At 43.6% G+C, this 16,942-nt stretch overlaps 1 protein-coding gene across 3 annotated transcripts in view; it reads left to right on the top strand.

Annotated features, from left to right (window-relative positions):
• Positions 1-16,942, top strand: part of SEPTIN6 (septin 6) — a 32,088-nt gene that overhangs the window by 12,058 nt on the left and 3,088 nt on the right. For 2 of the 3 annotated variants that reach the window (XM_024195251.2, XM_024195267.2), the window contains exons 5-8: positions 6,775-6,871; positions 7,206-7,374; positions 9,096-9,228; positions 10,306-10,496. In XM_024195251.2, coding sequence (XP_024051019.1) covers positions 6,775-6,871; positions 7,206-7,374; positions 9,096-9,228; positions 10,306-10,496 — 590 coding nt within the window. Of the gene's footprint in view, positions 1-6,774; positions 6,872-7,205; positions 7,375-9,095; positions 9,229-10,305; positions 10,497-15,671; positions 16,938-16,942 lie in introns of those variants that run through there. The other variant, XM_024195240.2, reaches the window with a different exon arrangement.

Genomic DNA, 16,942 nt, shown 5'->3' with positions numbered 1-16,942 from the left:
GTATATTCCTTTGGGTCTTCCTCCTCATGTAGCCACGTCTTTGCACAGCAATAACTCCCCTTGCTGGCTCTGATCGCTCTGTGCTATGCCTTGATGCTTTCACAACCAGAAGCTCGTCTGGCTGGGTGGTCTAACTGCCCTGCAGTGGAGGTGCTTTGATGAAGGTGGCATGTTTTTGGCCATAACAAGAAGACAGAGGGACTGTTGCTGGGACTAACAGTCACAACGGTTCCCCTCCCCAGAAAGGCGTGCGGCACATTAGCTTTGTCCAAGTAACAGCTCTTTCCCTGTGGTTCAGAGAGATTCTCCTGTGCAGCTCTGGATTTCCAGTGTAAAACACCATAATGCAGAGAGGGGCCAAACTTTCAAAAAGGCAGCCCTACACTGCCTCTCATGGGCACCTCCTGTACCCACAAAACTTGTGTTAGCAGTTTTTGTGCTTGCGGTTGAATTGTGGCTCAGACACGAGAATCCGTGCCACTCTGTCTGAACGCAGGGCAAACTATCCCTGTAAATACCTTGGCCTTCTTGAAAACTGACACCCTCATGTTCTCGTCTCGTCACATCTCAGTCATTTTCTGAAGACTTTTGATGGAAAAGGCATTTTCTCTCTAAAGGTATTTTGACAATATTTTCTCTGGCTTTATCTAAGGAGAGCGTGTAAAAGGGAGCCAGCACTTCAAAGGGTTGGAACACAGGACAGGACGTTGGGGAAACCTGGATTGTGGCCCAGGCTCTGACACTGGCTGCTTCATTATGTTGGGTGTGTCACTTAACCTCTGCCTCACTTTCCCATCTGGATAATGTCTTCCTGGAAAAATGTGATGTGAAGTGCTAAGAATCTTTATTAGATGGGTATGCTACCTACTGTGACTGCTTTCTGTATTTTCTGTTGTGGTTTGATCTTGCCATTTGAATGGTTTTGCTGTTGGATCTCACTCCATGCACTGATCCTCTTGCTATGTAAGATTTGAAATAATGTTGGGAAAAGGTAGACTCTGAGAATCTGGTGATTGACAGAGGAATAGCCACCACTTTCTTGGTAATGCTAAGGTCCATGGTAAATATCCATCCATCGGTCCCTTGGTCATTTATGTTTCTCTTGAATTGGAATTGCCATTACAGATTTTAAATACACTGGAAATTGCCAGTGGCTGAACAGAGAGAGAGAATCCCATTTAAATCCTCACATTAAACTGATAGAAATCAGAATTTCCAGGTGTATGAAGACTAATGATTATACAGGAAAGAATCCAAATTTGATTCAGGTATTTTATCAAACCTGGGGAAGATGCATTCTAATAATCTATTTTATTAATTGCGTAAAACGAATCTGCTTAGACTTCAGGTGCTGGAGATAACTTGGCAGAGTGATTGAAACCCATAATAAGGCAAAAGCAGAGAGATTCTTTACTCTTAGAACAGAAGAAGATGAGCCTATTTGAAAGACTTCTCTAAAAGAAGGGGAGGCTTTCTATTCCTTTTCTCATTTCTTCCCAGACCTACATACCAAGGGCAGAATTAAGTTTCTCTTTAACTATCAGATCATTCATATTTGTGCGAATCAAAACCCTCCTGAACTGGGAGACTCAATTAATCCTTCTATCAATGCTGTTGCTGGGTTACTTGATTTGATCTGGAGGAATTGACAGGGCTGTGTGCTTGTTTAGTGTATTTTTAAAAGATTGTGTCAAGAGTGCCAGGAGCATGGCATGGGCCACTCTGTTATGATAGTTTGTAAAAGTCCAAATAAACTAAAATTAGAATAGCGAAGGAAGCTACTTTGCTCTTAAGATTAAAATAACAGCCAGATGATAAAATAGTTCAAACAGATGGTGTTCTATCTTGGTGGGCAGAGCACAGGATTTTGAGCCAGAACTCTTGGGTTGTATCCCTCCTTCCATCACACATTACTTTGATGATTTTAGAAAAGCTACTTTAGTTTACTCATGTGTGGAATGGGGATAACACTTGTGTACTTCCTAGGGATGTTCTGAGGCTTGATTGTTTGTAAAGTGCTTTGTGTTACTCAGACGAGAGAGAAGTTCAAAGGATTTTAGTTAAGGGTATGAGCATCCAGATTTGGTAGTAGGCAAACTTATAAAGCCTCCGGGGTTGTTATCAGAAAGCAAAGAGGCAAGAAGTTAAATGTAAAGCACTACTCTGATGAGAGAATATTAGATCTGAAAGACATTCATAAGAATGTCCTTGTAAAACAAATCTGAAGGCTCATTGGATGAATATTAAAATCTTTCTGAATTGACTCTTTCCAGGAAGCTCCGTGAAAAGCTGGGAGCCAGCTCTGAGACTTCACAGGCTCGTAAACTACTAGCACTGTGCAGTAATTGCAGTTTATAAACCAGGCATTGGGAAAGAACAACTCTGACTGGTGGCTCGAGAGTCTGTGTGTTTCCAGCATAATTGCACAAACTGGCACCCAGAACACTTCCTCTAGTCAGTAATGTACCTCGAGCATTTGCAGCTTGAGAACCACACTTCTCAGGTGGCTGATGGCACTTGATCCTAAGCCTGGTGCTGTACAGCATGCTGGGGAACTCGTAAGAACCATGTGCCACTGCTTACGTGAATAGCAAGTTTTAAACAGGACTTGGGGAATTAATAGAGGTCAAAGTCATGTCAGAGCAAAAATAATCACCGTAGCCTGCGCTACCCCGGTGAAGAACTTTTAATTGGCAGACATTTAAGAAGTATTGTTTAGCCAAACTGGTCTCCTTCAGTTATCCAAGTTTCTCTAAGCTGGATGTCGCAGTACTTAAGTTTTCGATCAGCTATTGAATTGGAAGCTATGGATCTAATGCAGCTTCACACATACTATGCCACAGAAGCACAGGAATTCAGACAGAAACTCGGTATGCTGGCGCTCCCAAGTAAGGTTCTCAAAATCATCAGGAAACGATTCTAAAAACAGCCAACCCAATTCGTCATCAGAAGATTGAACCTGCTTCAGAAAGGGTGATCAATATCCAGCAATGCAACGCCTGGACTGTAAACATGTCCTGCGTGGTGCCCAGCCAGACCTGCTTGATACCTGAACGTCAAGCAAATTAACGGTAAAAACAAAGGGGTGAAAATAGGCCAAGTGAGTGGTGGTTATGAAGATCCTAAAAAGCCAAAAGCACAGGTCCAGGAATTCTTGTGTAGCATCCACCAGGCTGGGAACAACAGAAATGGAAGAAAGAACTCAAGATGGGAGCCGATAGACAGTCACAACCTAAAATAACTAGTGGGTTATTGAAGGGAAAGGGTCAGCAGCAGGAAGCACGCCAACTGTAATTTATTATATACACATACACACTCTCTCTCTCACGCTCAGAAATAGACAGTAACCAAAAGAATGACACCAACATGAGAATCCACCTTGTCTTCAGGGCTAAACTCAGGCTGGCTGTCCAGTGGAAGGCTCTTAACTGCCTAAGAGATGGTGTCACAGTCTCTGGAAGGAGTATTTTCTAGTCCTGGAAAGACACCTGTAGTCTCTGCACTTTAAGTACAGAATTTTCTTTGACAATTTCTAACAGTTGTACTTCAACGTGGACTGACGATGACCCGTACCACGTCGACAAACACAGTGTAAATGCCTAGATAGGCTGAATGCCACATTCTGTTCTTAGTTACGCCATTTACATACCTGCAGCAACATCGTCAAAGTTATTCTTCATTTATGCTAGTGTAACGGAGGGCAGAGTTTGGCCCTTGATCTACCTTATTAGTCTCTTTTAGTCCGGTTACAGTTTTATCTTTTCTTTCAAATATTTTTTTTGGAAGCTGTTTGGCTCTTCCTACACCATGCTGTGGGAAACAAATTTCCCATTCATAACCTTGTAGGTGGTAATATCCTGTTTTTCTGGGCAGTTGCTAATATGAATTCATTCCACTTCCGTGTGTAGATGTTTCCCCTTTAGGTCTCTGGACTGTGTATGTGTGTGGGGGGGGGGGGGGGGGGGGAGTGTTTGTAATTTTTCTGTCTGAAAAGCCAAATACATTTCAAATGAGGACACAAAGGAGTAACTGTTTAATTGTTTTCTTTAAATGTACAGCACTGTATTTTCAGCCCTTCATAATTAGCTGATTTCCAGCAGATGTCTGCTTTCCAGCTGAGAGGCTGGATCCTTCCCTTGGGCCACTTTGCTTCCTAAAGCGCTCTGTACCCTCATGGAGAGGGAGTTAGTGTTTGTTAGTTTAGTTAGTAGCCTGGTTTAAACCCAAGGGTTGTATTTCCTATGTCACTGACATGTGCCGGTGGAAAATAGCTTCTAATCCTTTGTTTGAAGCTCACAGCATTAAAATGACTAGGAACTCAGTCCTGCTCCATTCAAGTCAACAGGCGAACTCCCATGGCAGGATCAGTCACTAACCTACTAGCTGATCTCCATGCACCACTGTGGGGGATCCTCAAGGTGCAGAGATCCTCCCCTTCTTACCTGCTCACTTTCAAAACCCTGCGTCATGTCTGACCATCCTTCAGGTCGACTGGGGCTGGCTCTGGAGTCTGGTTCCCTTTGGAACTGATGCTTGACTCAAGAATGGTGCCAGAGAATGGGGGGCTGGTGCTCCCTCCCCTTCTCTAGTCTGCTCCCCCACGATGCTCGTGTCACGTCGAGTATTGAGGGGCAGATCTCTGGTCTCAGGCTCTGTGTGTCAGTGAGCGGGATGAGCTGGCTGTAATATAACCCTGTCAATTTAAAACCAAATCTCTCCACATTCCCCTGCCTTGACTCTTGTCACTAATCCAACAAATTTTCAACCTACTTGTGAGCTTAAATCCTTATTCTTATTCCCGTGAGCAAAGCCAAGGTCATTGATCTTACTGGTGTAATTGGTATCCCAAGGCTACATTAATTACTCAGAATTCAGTGCAGCTTAATGGCTTTTACTAGCATATGGGGCTGGGGAGGGGGAGGAGCAGCGGAGCTGGCTGCTTATTTTAAACGATGAAATCCAGAGTGTGATTTGTTCACTGCTGTGCAGAATGCGCTATTATCCTCTGCCCACCCCCCGTCCACCCACCCTTCAGATCTAGTTTGTCACACAGCAGACAGAATAATGTACTAAGAGAGCAGCATTTTTAGTTCAGCTGCAGAAGTTTTTCTGGAAGGCTTTAGAGAGAGGGATGGAGGGTATCCACAAGCCCCAGACTGCTGATTCTTAATGTTGATAGAGCTCTTTACATTTTTCAACCTTTCATCCGCACGGTGACCCTTTGAGGTTGCGAAGTTTGGTCCCTATTTTACAATGGGAAGCTGAGACTGAGAGATGATGTGGCTTGCGCAGGTTCACCGAAGAAATTGGTAGCAGAGCTGGGGATAGACCCTGGAAGTGCCTGGCTTCGAACCCTACGCTCAGTCTACTAGGCCATGCTGTGTTCTATTACTCGTGGGATGCCAATATCCCAGAACGAAAAGATGGGTGAAATACTCAGATCTCTCAGGCTTGCTGCCTTGGGGTGGAAAGCAGCCTCCATTAACCTTTTTGGACACCTGGGCAGTGAGGGAAAAACCATGCTCCAGAGCCTGAAAACCGGCACAGCAAAGACAAATGGCCATGTAGAGAGGATCACTCTGACGCTTACAAAATGTGCAAGTGCAGGGGAAAATGTGCATTCTTTGAAGGATTAGCAGGCAAGATGGATGCAGTTTAGGATTGCTTTAGCTGGATTAATCCCTGTATTTTTCCAAGCCAAGTCCCAGAGTCCCATGTGCTTATAGGAAAATTGAGTTAATACATTCCAGCTAATCAGAGCACCACTTGGGTTCTCCCACCTTTGTGCTATTTCAAAATGTGTCTCCTCGGTTTGTCCCCCTAACTTGATCTGGGAATCTCTCCTTCCCTCTAGTGTGGAGTGAGTCAGTTGCTGCCATTGAGTTCATGAGGTGTGTTTCTGAAGCAGTCAACGGCTGAGTGAACAGAGCAAAAGCTGTTAGAGAATCTAGTTTGATCAGAAAGCTCTCGTGCGAGACTGGACCGCTCTGAGGATTGGTGATGGGCAGAGCCTTTTATTTCTAGGTTGCAGATTCAAATGCCATGCAGGCCACAATAACTGCAGGTAGTTGCCATCTTGCTGGTTTTATGTCCGCTCCCAATAGCTACTTACCCACATCGAGACAAACCACCACAACTGGCATCTTGGCTGGCAGGCTTGGTGCAGAGGCTGAGGTACGAATGGGAATGGAGACTGACCTACCCCCCATAGACGTGAGGGTCCCTTCTGGTCAGGATTGAGACGTGTCAGCAGAGAAGGCTGCTTCTGTTCTATGGCTAATGCGCCACAGAACAGCCTCCGGGACTTTTAAGATGGTCACGTTCACTGAGTTCACTGAGTACCGAGTTGTCTTAAAGAGGGGAAACGTGTGAGAGCTGAAAAAAGCAAAGGAGGCTCTGAGAGGTCTCTTGCTGCTTCCGCACCCCCACAGCACTAACTCCTCAGGCAGAGCAAGCCTGTTAGGACAAAAGCAGAATTGGTCACAATGCAGCTAGTTCAGCTCACTTGAGACTTGGGGGGTGTATGTCTGGCAGGAGGAGCCAGGCAGTGAGTAAACCTTAGCAACAGGGGTCCCAAAAGCCCTTCTTTGTCTTGGCCCTGGGGCCACTGCCCCACCCCACTTTAGTGACTGGGCTTATGGGATGGAGGGGAGACTGATCTGGTGTCTTGGGGCCTGTGTTCAACAACGTCTCGCTTGGTAGCTGTGGGTAATCCAGGCGGTTTAAGTAGCCATAGTAAAAGGTGACTAATACAGACCTGTTGAAATGTTTCAGGCCCACCTGCCGTTCGCAGTGATTGGCAGCACAGAGGAGCTGAAAATAGGAAACAAAATGATGAAAGCCCGTCAGTATCCGTGGGGCACGGTGCAGGGTGAGTGCTGCTCGCTGGTGTTTCCTGGGTGTGCTGGGACCATTCTCCCCAGAGTCAGTGTGATCTCGTCGGTGGAAGCACGACTGAGTCCCTGTCAGTCCCCTGCTATAGCTCTGCTGCTGACTTGGGCATCTCCGTGCCTTAGTTTCCTGTTAGGGATTACCGTCCATATCTTCCATTGTTATAGCTTTGTGGGGCTCCTCTTAAGAGAAGTTGCTTTTAGTGACAAAGGGTTATTGAAGTCCCTTCATGGGGTTGTGTAAGGCTGAGGGGTATATGGAGAAGACCTGTGTGTCTCTCTCGCTGCGTAACTCCTTCTCACAACTCTGTGCAGTTGAAAATGAAACTCACTGCGACTTTGTGAAGCTGAGAGAGATGCTGATCCGCGTGAACATGGAGGATCTTCGCGAGCAGACCCACACGCGCCACTACGAGCTGTATCGGCGATGCAAACTGGAGGAAATGGGATTTAAAGACACGGACCCAGACAGCAAACCATTCAGGTACAATCTCTGGAGCACTGGTTGTAGGAGAGAAAGGAGCTGGAGAGAGACACGGTGGGCCCTGGCAGGAGGCTGGCTACTGGATAGCACCATGTTAGTGCTCTGTGACCTGGTTCTTCAGAAAACTCCAACCTCCTGAAGTGTTTGATCTTTGGAATCTTAATTGGGCTCCGTGCAGCCCGGCTGATTTCCCCTCCCTCCTGGTCAGTAATGAGTGGGAGAGCAACCACCACAGCTAGTTAACCCCTAGGTGTGGGCCCAGCCGAAGTGAGAGAGAAGTGGGGGAAGTAAACAAATGAAGGGAGGATGCAGATGGGGTGTGAGTGAAATGAGGGGAGGAGAATGCTAGAAGCAGAGAGAACTATGGGAAATAATCTCTTTATGAAACTGAGGAGTCTTTTGCCCCATGGGAGCCCCTGCTAGGCATGATGTGGTGGTTTCCCTTTGAACAAATGTCCATCTGTAAACCCTTTGGCTGACTGATTTGCCAGTCTGCTCGCGCCAGTGTCCAGAGGTGGTCTCTGCTGTTCTTTTCCACCCAGTCACGGCTAAGCTAGACCTCTCCTACAGGAACAGCAGAGACCTGGGGAGAAGCTAGAACAGGGGTCAGCAACCTTTCAGAAGCGGTGTGCCGAGTCTTCATTTATTCACTCTAATTTAAGGTTTTGCGTGCCAGTAATACATTTTAATGTTTTTAGAAGGTCTCTTTCTATAAGTCTATAATATATAACTAAACTATTGTTGTATGTAAAGTAAATAAGGTTTTTAAAATGATTAAGAAGCTTCATTTAAAATTAAATTAAAATGCAGAGCCCCCTGGACCGGTGGCCAGGACCCGGGCAGTGTGAGTGCCACTGAAAATCAGTTTGCGTGCTGCCTTTGGTACACGTACCATAGGTTGCCTACCCCTGGACTAGAACAATCAGGTGGTGGTCCTTGGAGGTAGAGGGCTAGCCAACTGCTGCATCAGACAGGATCACTGTGCCTTGTTAATTAAACCATGAGGCTGGAGAGCCCATCCATTCAAGCCCTTTTAATATATGGCAGTAGTACAATAATGCGCAGAGCTAATAATGACATGGAAGGAAAGGCCCTTGGAGACGTATGGATTAGCGAGCAGCGTGTGAAGGATTTGATGGTGAAGGTCTGAGCCAAAGCCAATTGAAAGCCTTCCATTGACCTCAAAGGGCTATGGACGTAGACCTGAATGGAGAAGTGGGAGAAGGAAAATAGGACTGGGTGAGGAGGAAGGTGGGGCAGGGATGGGGGGAAAAGCAGCATAAGAAAAGTGCTTGACTTATAATGGGGATGTGAGAATCTCCTAGAATTGGAATGTTTGAAGCACTCCATCTTCTCTGAAGCAAAGTCAGTGCTTTTGCTCCCAGCAGGAGGCCTGAGGAGCGTGTGGTACTGGGGCATTCACTGGGAGATGACCGATGGTTCTTTAACACTCACTCAAATTGCAAAATGAGGCAGACCTAATCTGCCGAATTTGAATCCGGAGTCAAACTTCCCCAAAGTCCTGCGGGTGTTGGGATGTGGGTTTTGAGTTGGCCCCTTCTCTTAAGATGATTGATGGCATTAGAGCAGCATGGTCAAATTCTGCACTGTCATGTGCATTCACCCCAGCCATCACCCTCATGGATTTTAATGGAGATGCACAAAATGAGAGCAGAATTTAGACCACTGATTATTGGTTGGTTTTTTTTCCCCCTCCTTAGCTTACAAGAGACTTATGAGGCCAAGAGGAATGAGTTTCTGGGGGAACTGCAGAAAAAGGAAGAGGAGATGAGGCAAATGTTTGTCCAGAGAGTCAAGGAGAAAGAAGGTGAACTTAAAGAGGCCGAAAAAGAGGTAAAGGCAGCTCTGTCTGGCTCCAATCTCATCCGCTGTTGGGAGCATTAAATTTACCTCAGAAAAGTTGGTGCTGAAATTGCCATTATGTGTAGAGAACATGGCCTTGCTTCATGGTGACTCTCAGTAAAGAGAGAAGGGTCCAGATTTGGCTCAGGAATGGAGTGTGTTGTGTCTGTTTTATGGGGGAAGAAATCAGGTCGTTACATTTGCATGCCATAGGAAAATGCAACATTCTTCCATTGTGATGGCTACCAGACAATATCACAGTACCATAAATAAGTGCACCACTTTCACTGTGCTATGTCTGCGTGTCTGGCCTAGGGAGAACTCAGACCCCCTAGTTCAGTTGTGATCCCTGGTCCGTTCTCCCATTTGCTTTACTGAACTCCCCTCCACACTGCGTGAGTGTGTGCCAAGATGCAAGGGGTGAAACTGAGGCCTTGAAAGAAGCTGAATCCTCAGTCTGTTTTCTCCATGTGCAGGAATTTAAATACACAATTCCCTGAGCCTCATAAGGGGAATAAATGCTGTAGTGTGATGGCTTGTGAGAATAAAGTTTATGGCATGAAATCGCTGTAATCCATTTCTCGCTGTTAGAGCCTAAAGCCTCTAATTAGTTAATTAGGTACTTAAGACGAATTTAAGAAATAACTAAGCGATCCCATTAGAAAGTAAAATAAATGGATTAAAATAAATTAAAAAACAAAAGTTGACTGCTACTTTTTGTAACTAAACAATGCCTACCACTTATCCCATCCCATCCATACCTTTCTCAGTGACATATTAATAAAATATTGTCTAGACTGTAAACATTTTGGGGTAAGGACTGTTTACCACTCTGTTTGTGTAGCAGAATGGGGGCCCTAGGCATTACTGTAATAAGCATGTGATTTCCATGGGCTGTATAGCATGTTGTTATGAACCTATGATGACAGTCTCATAGGATCCTAATCCGTTCCCGCAGGGAGAGTCAGATGAAGGAAGAATCAATACTGTACTTCAGTGTTCTCTGGAATAGAATGGCTGCTAATGCCTTGTTTTCCTTTGATGATCTGCCCCTTTTCGTCACTCTAGCTGCACGAAAAGTTTGATCGTCTCAAGAAGCTGCATCAGGATGAAAAAAAGAAGCTGGAGGACAAGAAGAAATCTCTGGACGATGAAGTCAATGCGTTTAAACAGAGGAAGACGGCAGCTGAATTGCTCCAGTCTCAGGCCCAGCAGGCTGGAGGATCACAGACTCTTAAAAGGGAAAAGGAGAGAAAAAAGTAAGTGGTTAACCTGGTGTTTGCTTCCTGGCAATGATTTTCCTTTATTAGTTTCTAGAGGTGAACTGGGTTCTCTTCATTTAAACCTCTCTCAGTCCCATTTCTCACTCAGTAGAACCCGGCATCCCTAAGGGCCGACTTTTCAGTGAGACAAACCTTCAGCCCCTAATATGGCTGAAAAATAGCTTGAAGCTGTTGACCATCACCTTTCATCTTGAAGAGCAAAGAACCCAGTGCTAACTAGGCGAGGTAATGTTGTGATTGCCACTAGCCAATGGGTGCCTTAAACCAGGCCTAGTCGGGTCTTTCTTTTTTTGGGGTAGGATTCAGCTGTCTTTCCCTCTATCTATGCCATGTCATTCAAAAAAATCCAACCTGATGTGATGCTTGTTCAGGGACCTCCCATGTTGGCCTGTGGACAACATGTGAGCACCATGACGGGAATGATCTCATGTGGTCTAGAGAGGTGCACGATGATGGGTCTCATACAGAGCTCAGTTTGCTGTAGTTAGGTATAAAAGCAAGGAGAGCCCTGTAGCCACTTGGAGGTATTATGCATCTAGAGCAGAGTTTGAGCGGTGGATGTATCGAAAGATGAACAGAGGAGCTTCTCTTCTCTCATTAACCTGTTTATTTAACTCCGTGATACTCAGACTGAGGCTGGGGAGCCGCAAATGGCTCTTTAATGTCTCCTGCGGCTCTTTGCAGCACATGATATTAAAACACTGTGTGATTTAATTATTAACCACTCTAAGTTACTATGTTGTTGACCAATTGTAGAATACTTGGTCAGTCACCTTACTGGTAGAATAATAGATAGTAAATGAAACAATGAATTCACACTACTGTGGCTCTTTTGGGTAATGTTGATCGCTAATTTAGCTCCTGAACCACTGAGGTCTGAGGATCACTGATTTAAGTGAAGGGAGAGCTGAGTTTTCCCTTGTCTGGAGCTCTTCCTATAGCTCCTGGTTACACCGTGGACATTTTCCATTGAAGCTAATCACCTTCGATACATACATGCAGATCCTAGGACTTGTAGTTGTTACTTAATAAATTCTAGCTGCTTCAGAACAACACAAGCCAAGTAATATTTTTTCATGGGAAAATGTAAGAACCTGGTGTCTGACTCAAACTAGGTGAAGAGACTAAGTTGAAAGGAAGATTCCAGTGGTATTACTTTGGTGGGAAAACTAGTGTAACAGAGTGGAGAATTGGGTCCATAACCTTTAGTCTGCAACCACTAGAGAGCAACATAGTCGTGCATACTTCAACAGCCTGTCATTCCACCCAGAAGTGAGCAGCTATTATTTCTCTGTGATGGTATATTACCTGAAACCGAGTTCCACTGCCATCTTGTGTGTGTACTAGTAGCATTGTGCATATAACTAATGTGATATATTTTTATAGCTTCCATGATTGACACCTGTCTAGACCATCTGTGCAAATGCAGAGTAAATCTTGCATGCAGTCAGCAGTCCTAAATAAACCAATTAGTCCTATTAATATGAAGAGTGCAGGAGATGCCTGAGGAGCCGGATGAGAATGCTTGTCACAACAGAATGGCCCCTCTTTGTTTGGATTTTATTTTTGTAGCTGTTTCATCACTAGTTCAGCAGTTAAGAACCAGGTCCAGCATTTAAGATACCATTTTAGGTTTCAGTTTAATTCTTCTAATCTGCTACAATCTCAGTATTTCTCTAGGCTGCACAAGTCTTGTAAAGCTGTGGCTGCCGACTAATTAGCTTTTCTGTCCTTTCCTCCTTTGTTGGTTCCTTCAGCCTCCTAGTCATTTTTATTTCTGTTTTATGTTCCCTTCAGTTCCTCAACAACTTTGTTACTGAGGTGACCAGGACTAAATTCAGTGATCTAGAGGGCAAAAGTCCATCCTCCAACCTGAATCTCACCTTGCTGCATGTTCTGCATGTGTTCCACATTTAGAACTCGCTGACATCCATAGAAATGTTACTTGCAGAACAGGAACAGTGATCTGCACTGTGGATTGAAGACCTTTTGCCCTAAAATTGATCTTGCCAGAGCTGTATAGAAAGAGAGATTATCTTATTCCATGACATGATGTGTGTCTACAGTATAAACCGCTCCAGAAGCACCCAAGTGTGCTTTGTGTATCTGAGTTCAGACACTCCCGCCCCGCCCATGTATCATTCATAGAATTCAGCTTGATCAGGCCAGAAAGGGTTAGTACTATCTTCACTGAAAAGTTTAGGGGCCCAGAAAAACACGATCAAGAGTTGATATTGAGCACTGAAGCCAACATTGGGATCAGAGTGATTGAGTAAGAGGGTTCTTGGCTCTCAAATACAATAGCTGTCTTTAAAATGTGATATTGTACTTTGCTGTCTACCTAAATCCTACAGTTGATATTGTCCTATATGTTCAGTTACAGTATTTAGATCGGAAATCTCTCTAACAAGCCATGGATTATATACACAGTACTTTAACTCTTTCATTTCATAATGGCTGAACATAAACTAGCCCTTCTCTTTCCCAGCACTTCTCACTTCTTTGTTTAGTTCAGACTTCATTAATTGCGCTAATTCATGACTTGATTTCTTTTTTAATTGTCATTCCATCATCAGTAGTTCTTACTTGTGTGCTGTTTTACAGTTAACTGCTGTTTGCTGCATGGTGCATGAGGTACATTGTCCTGGTAAGCTTTATTAACTAAAATAGACCTTGCAGTGGGGTCAATTACAGTTCTTAAAAACAACAAAAAACAAACAAACCTAAAGCCAGTAAATTTTCTCACCCTCTCTCGGCACTGTGGATTATTACCAGTCTGTTGTTGTGCATACCCTGTTACAAAATGACAGTGCATAGGTGAAGTGTGTATGTTCTTTGAAGATGCTGCAAAGTAATGTGCATGATTATTCCTATAGAACTGTTTTGATTTGTAATACTAAAAGTCAGGACATTTCCTTTTGAGCTTCACAGCCATTTAGCTTGTGTTGCTAATTTAAAAGTTGTGTTCTTTTCTTTTAGCCCTGTAGAGTTATAAATTATATTCTTTAAGCTTGTAGGCCTCTCAGATACTATGGTAACAGTTGCTATAGAAATGCATATGGTGATAATAGACTCAAGCTAGCTGGTGAAAATTGGCTTTGTTTTAATCTAGGATGTAGTATTATCTCGTGGTTAGAGTGCAGGACTTGGTTTCAAAACTGAGTTTTATTCTTGATTCTGCCACCGGTTTACCTGTGACCTGGGGCAAGTCACTGAACTTCTCTGAGCCTCCATTCACCTCTAGCCACCATATAATCACAAAGCATTAATTATTTTTTAAATCAGCTATTGTCAAATAAGATAAAATCCAGTTCAGGTTGATTATCTAAAGCGATCCAGGATCACAAGTTGCAGGCTTCCATAAGTCAGATTAAGAGGTCAGAAACCTTATTTATGCTTCGTATATCGAGCAAGAGGTGCTAGTAGTCTTTAATATTAAACATGGGATTTTTGGCAAAAAAGATTAGCACCCCAGATACAGTCAATCTTCTAAAACCCTCCCCTGTAAATATGCACTGACACATGCCTCTCTGGGCCATGCCGTGCACACTCAGGATTAAGGTAGTTGGATGCTCCTGAAGAGAGGCTACAAAAGTGCTTCTTCCTCACATGGGTCAGTACGTTAGTCCTCAAGGAATTTTAACCAGCCTTGCAAAACTATTCACCCTGCATAAGTAGGTTTGTCTTGACTGCAGTATCATTGGTCATTGGATCATTGGTCTCTTCCGTCTCTAACGATTATTCTTACCACATGCGTAGCATGGAAATGTTGTGGGCTGCATAGCGTTAGGGAGGCTTCATTGTCTACATGAGGATGTATGTCCTCCAACGCCAAACAGGGTTAATGTAACTTGCACTCAGCAAGTGCTTTCAGCATTCAGGCTCTGTGTTGTAAAGGGGAGGATAACTTATATAATGACAACTTTTGAGAAACGCACTCGTCTGGCTGAAGGAGACAGGGAAAGCCACCCACATCTCTCTGGGCTGGATGAAGAATAATCTGATGTTTACTGCTGTCTACTTACTTTTCTTAGAGCTGGAATGAATAAGCGTACATGTAAGTTTTTCAATTTCCTACTAGATAAATGGTGGAGCATCAGCCCTGTCAACATTAATAGAGGCTGCATGCACTGCTGTAAGAACATGCCCTTAAAATCATAATATTTACCCACTTTTTATAAAGAGAATCAGAATCGTATCCATTTGGACCATCACACACACACTTACTAAAACCTATTTAAAATAAGTTCTGTCTTTAGGATCTAGCTATTAACAAACCCACAGTCTGTTCTTAAACAGGGAAATAAAAGCCAGTTCTAATTTTATTCAGAAAGGGAGGAAACCATCCTAATTAGAATAGGAAGTAAATGTTTGTTTGTAAGCGAGGCATTTGAATTGAAGTTAACGTGTTTACCAAGCTCCACTTAATGGTAAGATCTCCAGAAGTGTCCTTTACTGATTGAAATACACCAAAGAAATCTCTCGAGCTGTCTGACCAGATGAGTGTTCTTGCTGATGATAATAGTGTAAAACAAAGAAAAGAACAATTCTTTGCTTTTCAGGATCTGAACATGAAAAATAAGCTCAGAGAACAGCTATGTTCATTCTAGTGCAGAGTACAAAGCCCCCAGTGCTAAAATGCAGTTGGAGTGAACATTACTGATTCTTGTTGGTTTTGGATTGCTTTTGGCAGTCCTCGTAACTGGTCGCTGTTGTGCGCTGGGATCTGAATCCAATAAAGTTCTTTTGTTCAAAATACACAATTGCAAGACAGTGCCTTTTGAATGGGTATTTGTCCTTGCTGAGCTTAATATGTATATCTGGTACTTTTTCAGCCATTCAAAAACTACTCGCAATACTTACTGATCCCTAGAGTACTACAGGGTGTCACTGTTTTGCAAGGGTATAAATGATCCACCGATGATAGATTCTGCAATCTGCAGAGATCCAAAAGGATTGTTTTAAAAAGAAGCCTGGTTTATCCCACTGCTTTGTGTGCCTGTGTGAAAAGCATGTCTTGTAATCAGTCAAATTAAACTTTATTAACACGTAGTAACATTTTCATTTGTTTTGTATGTTAGGAACCATATTATTTTTTATTTTTTAATTAATCCATAAAAACATTAATCTGCCTTTTTCTTTCATTTTCAGTTCGGGTTTCCTGTAGAACCTTTCCCTTCGCACCAGAACCGAATGCTCCCACATTCAGTTAACATGCAGTTACGCCACTGTGCCTATTTGCCCATCTTTACCCCCCCCCCCCACTCCCTTCCTCTTCTCATCACTCTTAAAAAAGCAAAAGAGTCTGCATCCTTGGCTGTCTTTTGGTGAAGAACCCAGCAATAACCTGTGTGGAACTGACAAGAGATGCTAAACGCTGCTATCTGTTCCCTGGATCAGTAGCACGTTTGCCAAGCGCTTTCAGAACTAGCGTTCTCTGTCCTAAATTGTTACGATTATTTCTCATGTTTGTTTCATGGCTGCATGGTAAGAGAGCACGGCTGCTTGTTGGTTGCATTTAGTGCCATGACTCCTAAGCCCTATCACAGATTGCCTGTGAATGCTGTAGTCCTGCATCTTGGTGAAATGTGGCTGCCTATAGATAGAGGCTTTTTTCTTTTTGTTTTCATTTCATGTATAAACATCTAATCCATCATTATTTAGATGTGCTTTGGTTAATTTGAGTAATTTAAGTGACTGTTACAAAACTTGCCGTGCTAGCAGGGATGGGCCTGCGCCAAAACCCAGAGGATGGAACAACCCTCCGCCCCAAACTTTGGGAAAACTCAAATCAGGATCCAATCTTTGCAGCAAAATCCCTGTGATTTATTCCCTTTCCCAATGGTGGACTGAACCAAAATGCCAGATCCAAACAGCTGCCCTGCCCCCCTTTCTGGGAGGTTCAGATCTGATTCAGTCTAGGCTGTCCTCTTAATTTTATTGCCCTATGACTGCGATGGGTTGAAACAAACTCTGGATCCGAACTCAGGGAACATTGATGGCTAGGGCCCATATTTACTTGCTAGAACAAACTGGTGTTTATGAAGAAAGATATGTTGCAATGTTTCCATGTGATTTGTTCTTCAGGACCTGTCAATTTTTTTATTTTTAATACACAAAGTATTGCCTAGAAAAGATCAGCATGTGTGTTCCTAAGCAGATGCTGCCAAGTTGCTTACGTTTTCTATTCAGCAAAATATTTTTTTAATGCGCGATTTGCACGGAAAGGGTGGGACTCTTGCCACTGACTTCAGTGGGGCCAGTATTTCACCCCATGGCCAGGTACACTTTGACCACTAAATACACATTTTACCACAGTCTGCATGTAAGTGTCTTGTATATTTCTTGATGGGGAAATGTTTAAAATAGTCTTCCTCAGACAGTGAATTCTGGTTAACGTTACATTTTTTGCCCTTCTTTTA

This window comes from Terrapene carolina, unplaced genomic scaffold (assembly GCF_002925995.2).
Source record: "Terrapene carolina triunguis isolate 2854851 unplaced genomic scaffold, T_m_triunguis-2.0 Scaffold131, whole genome shotgun sequence".
NCBI classification, from domain to species: domain Eukaryota; kingdom Metazoa; phylum Chordata; order Testudines; family Emydidae; genus Terrapene; species Terrapene triunguis.
This window is presented reverse-complemented; position numbering and strand designations above follow the sequence as displayed.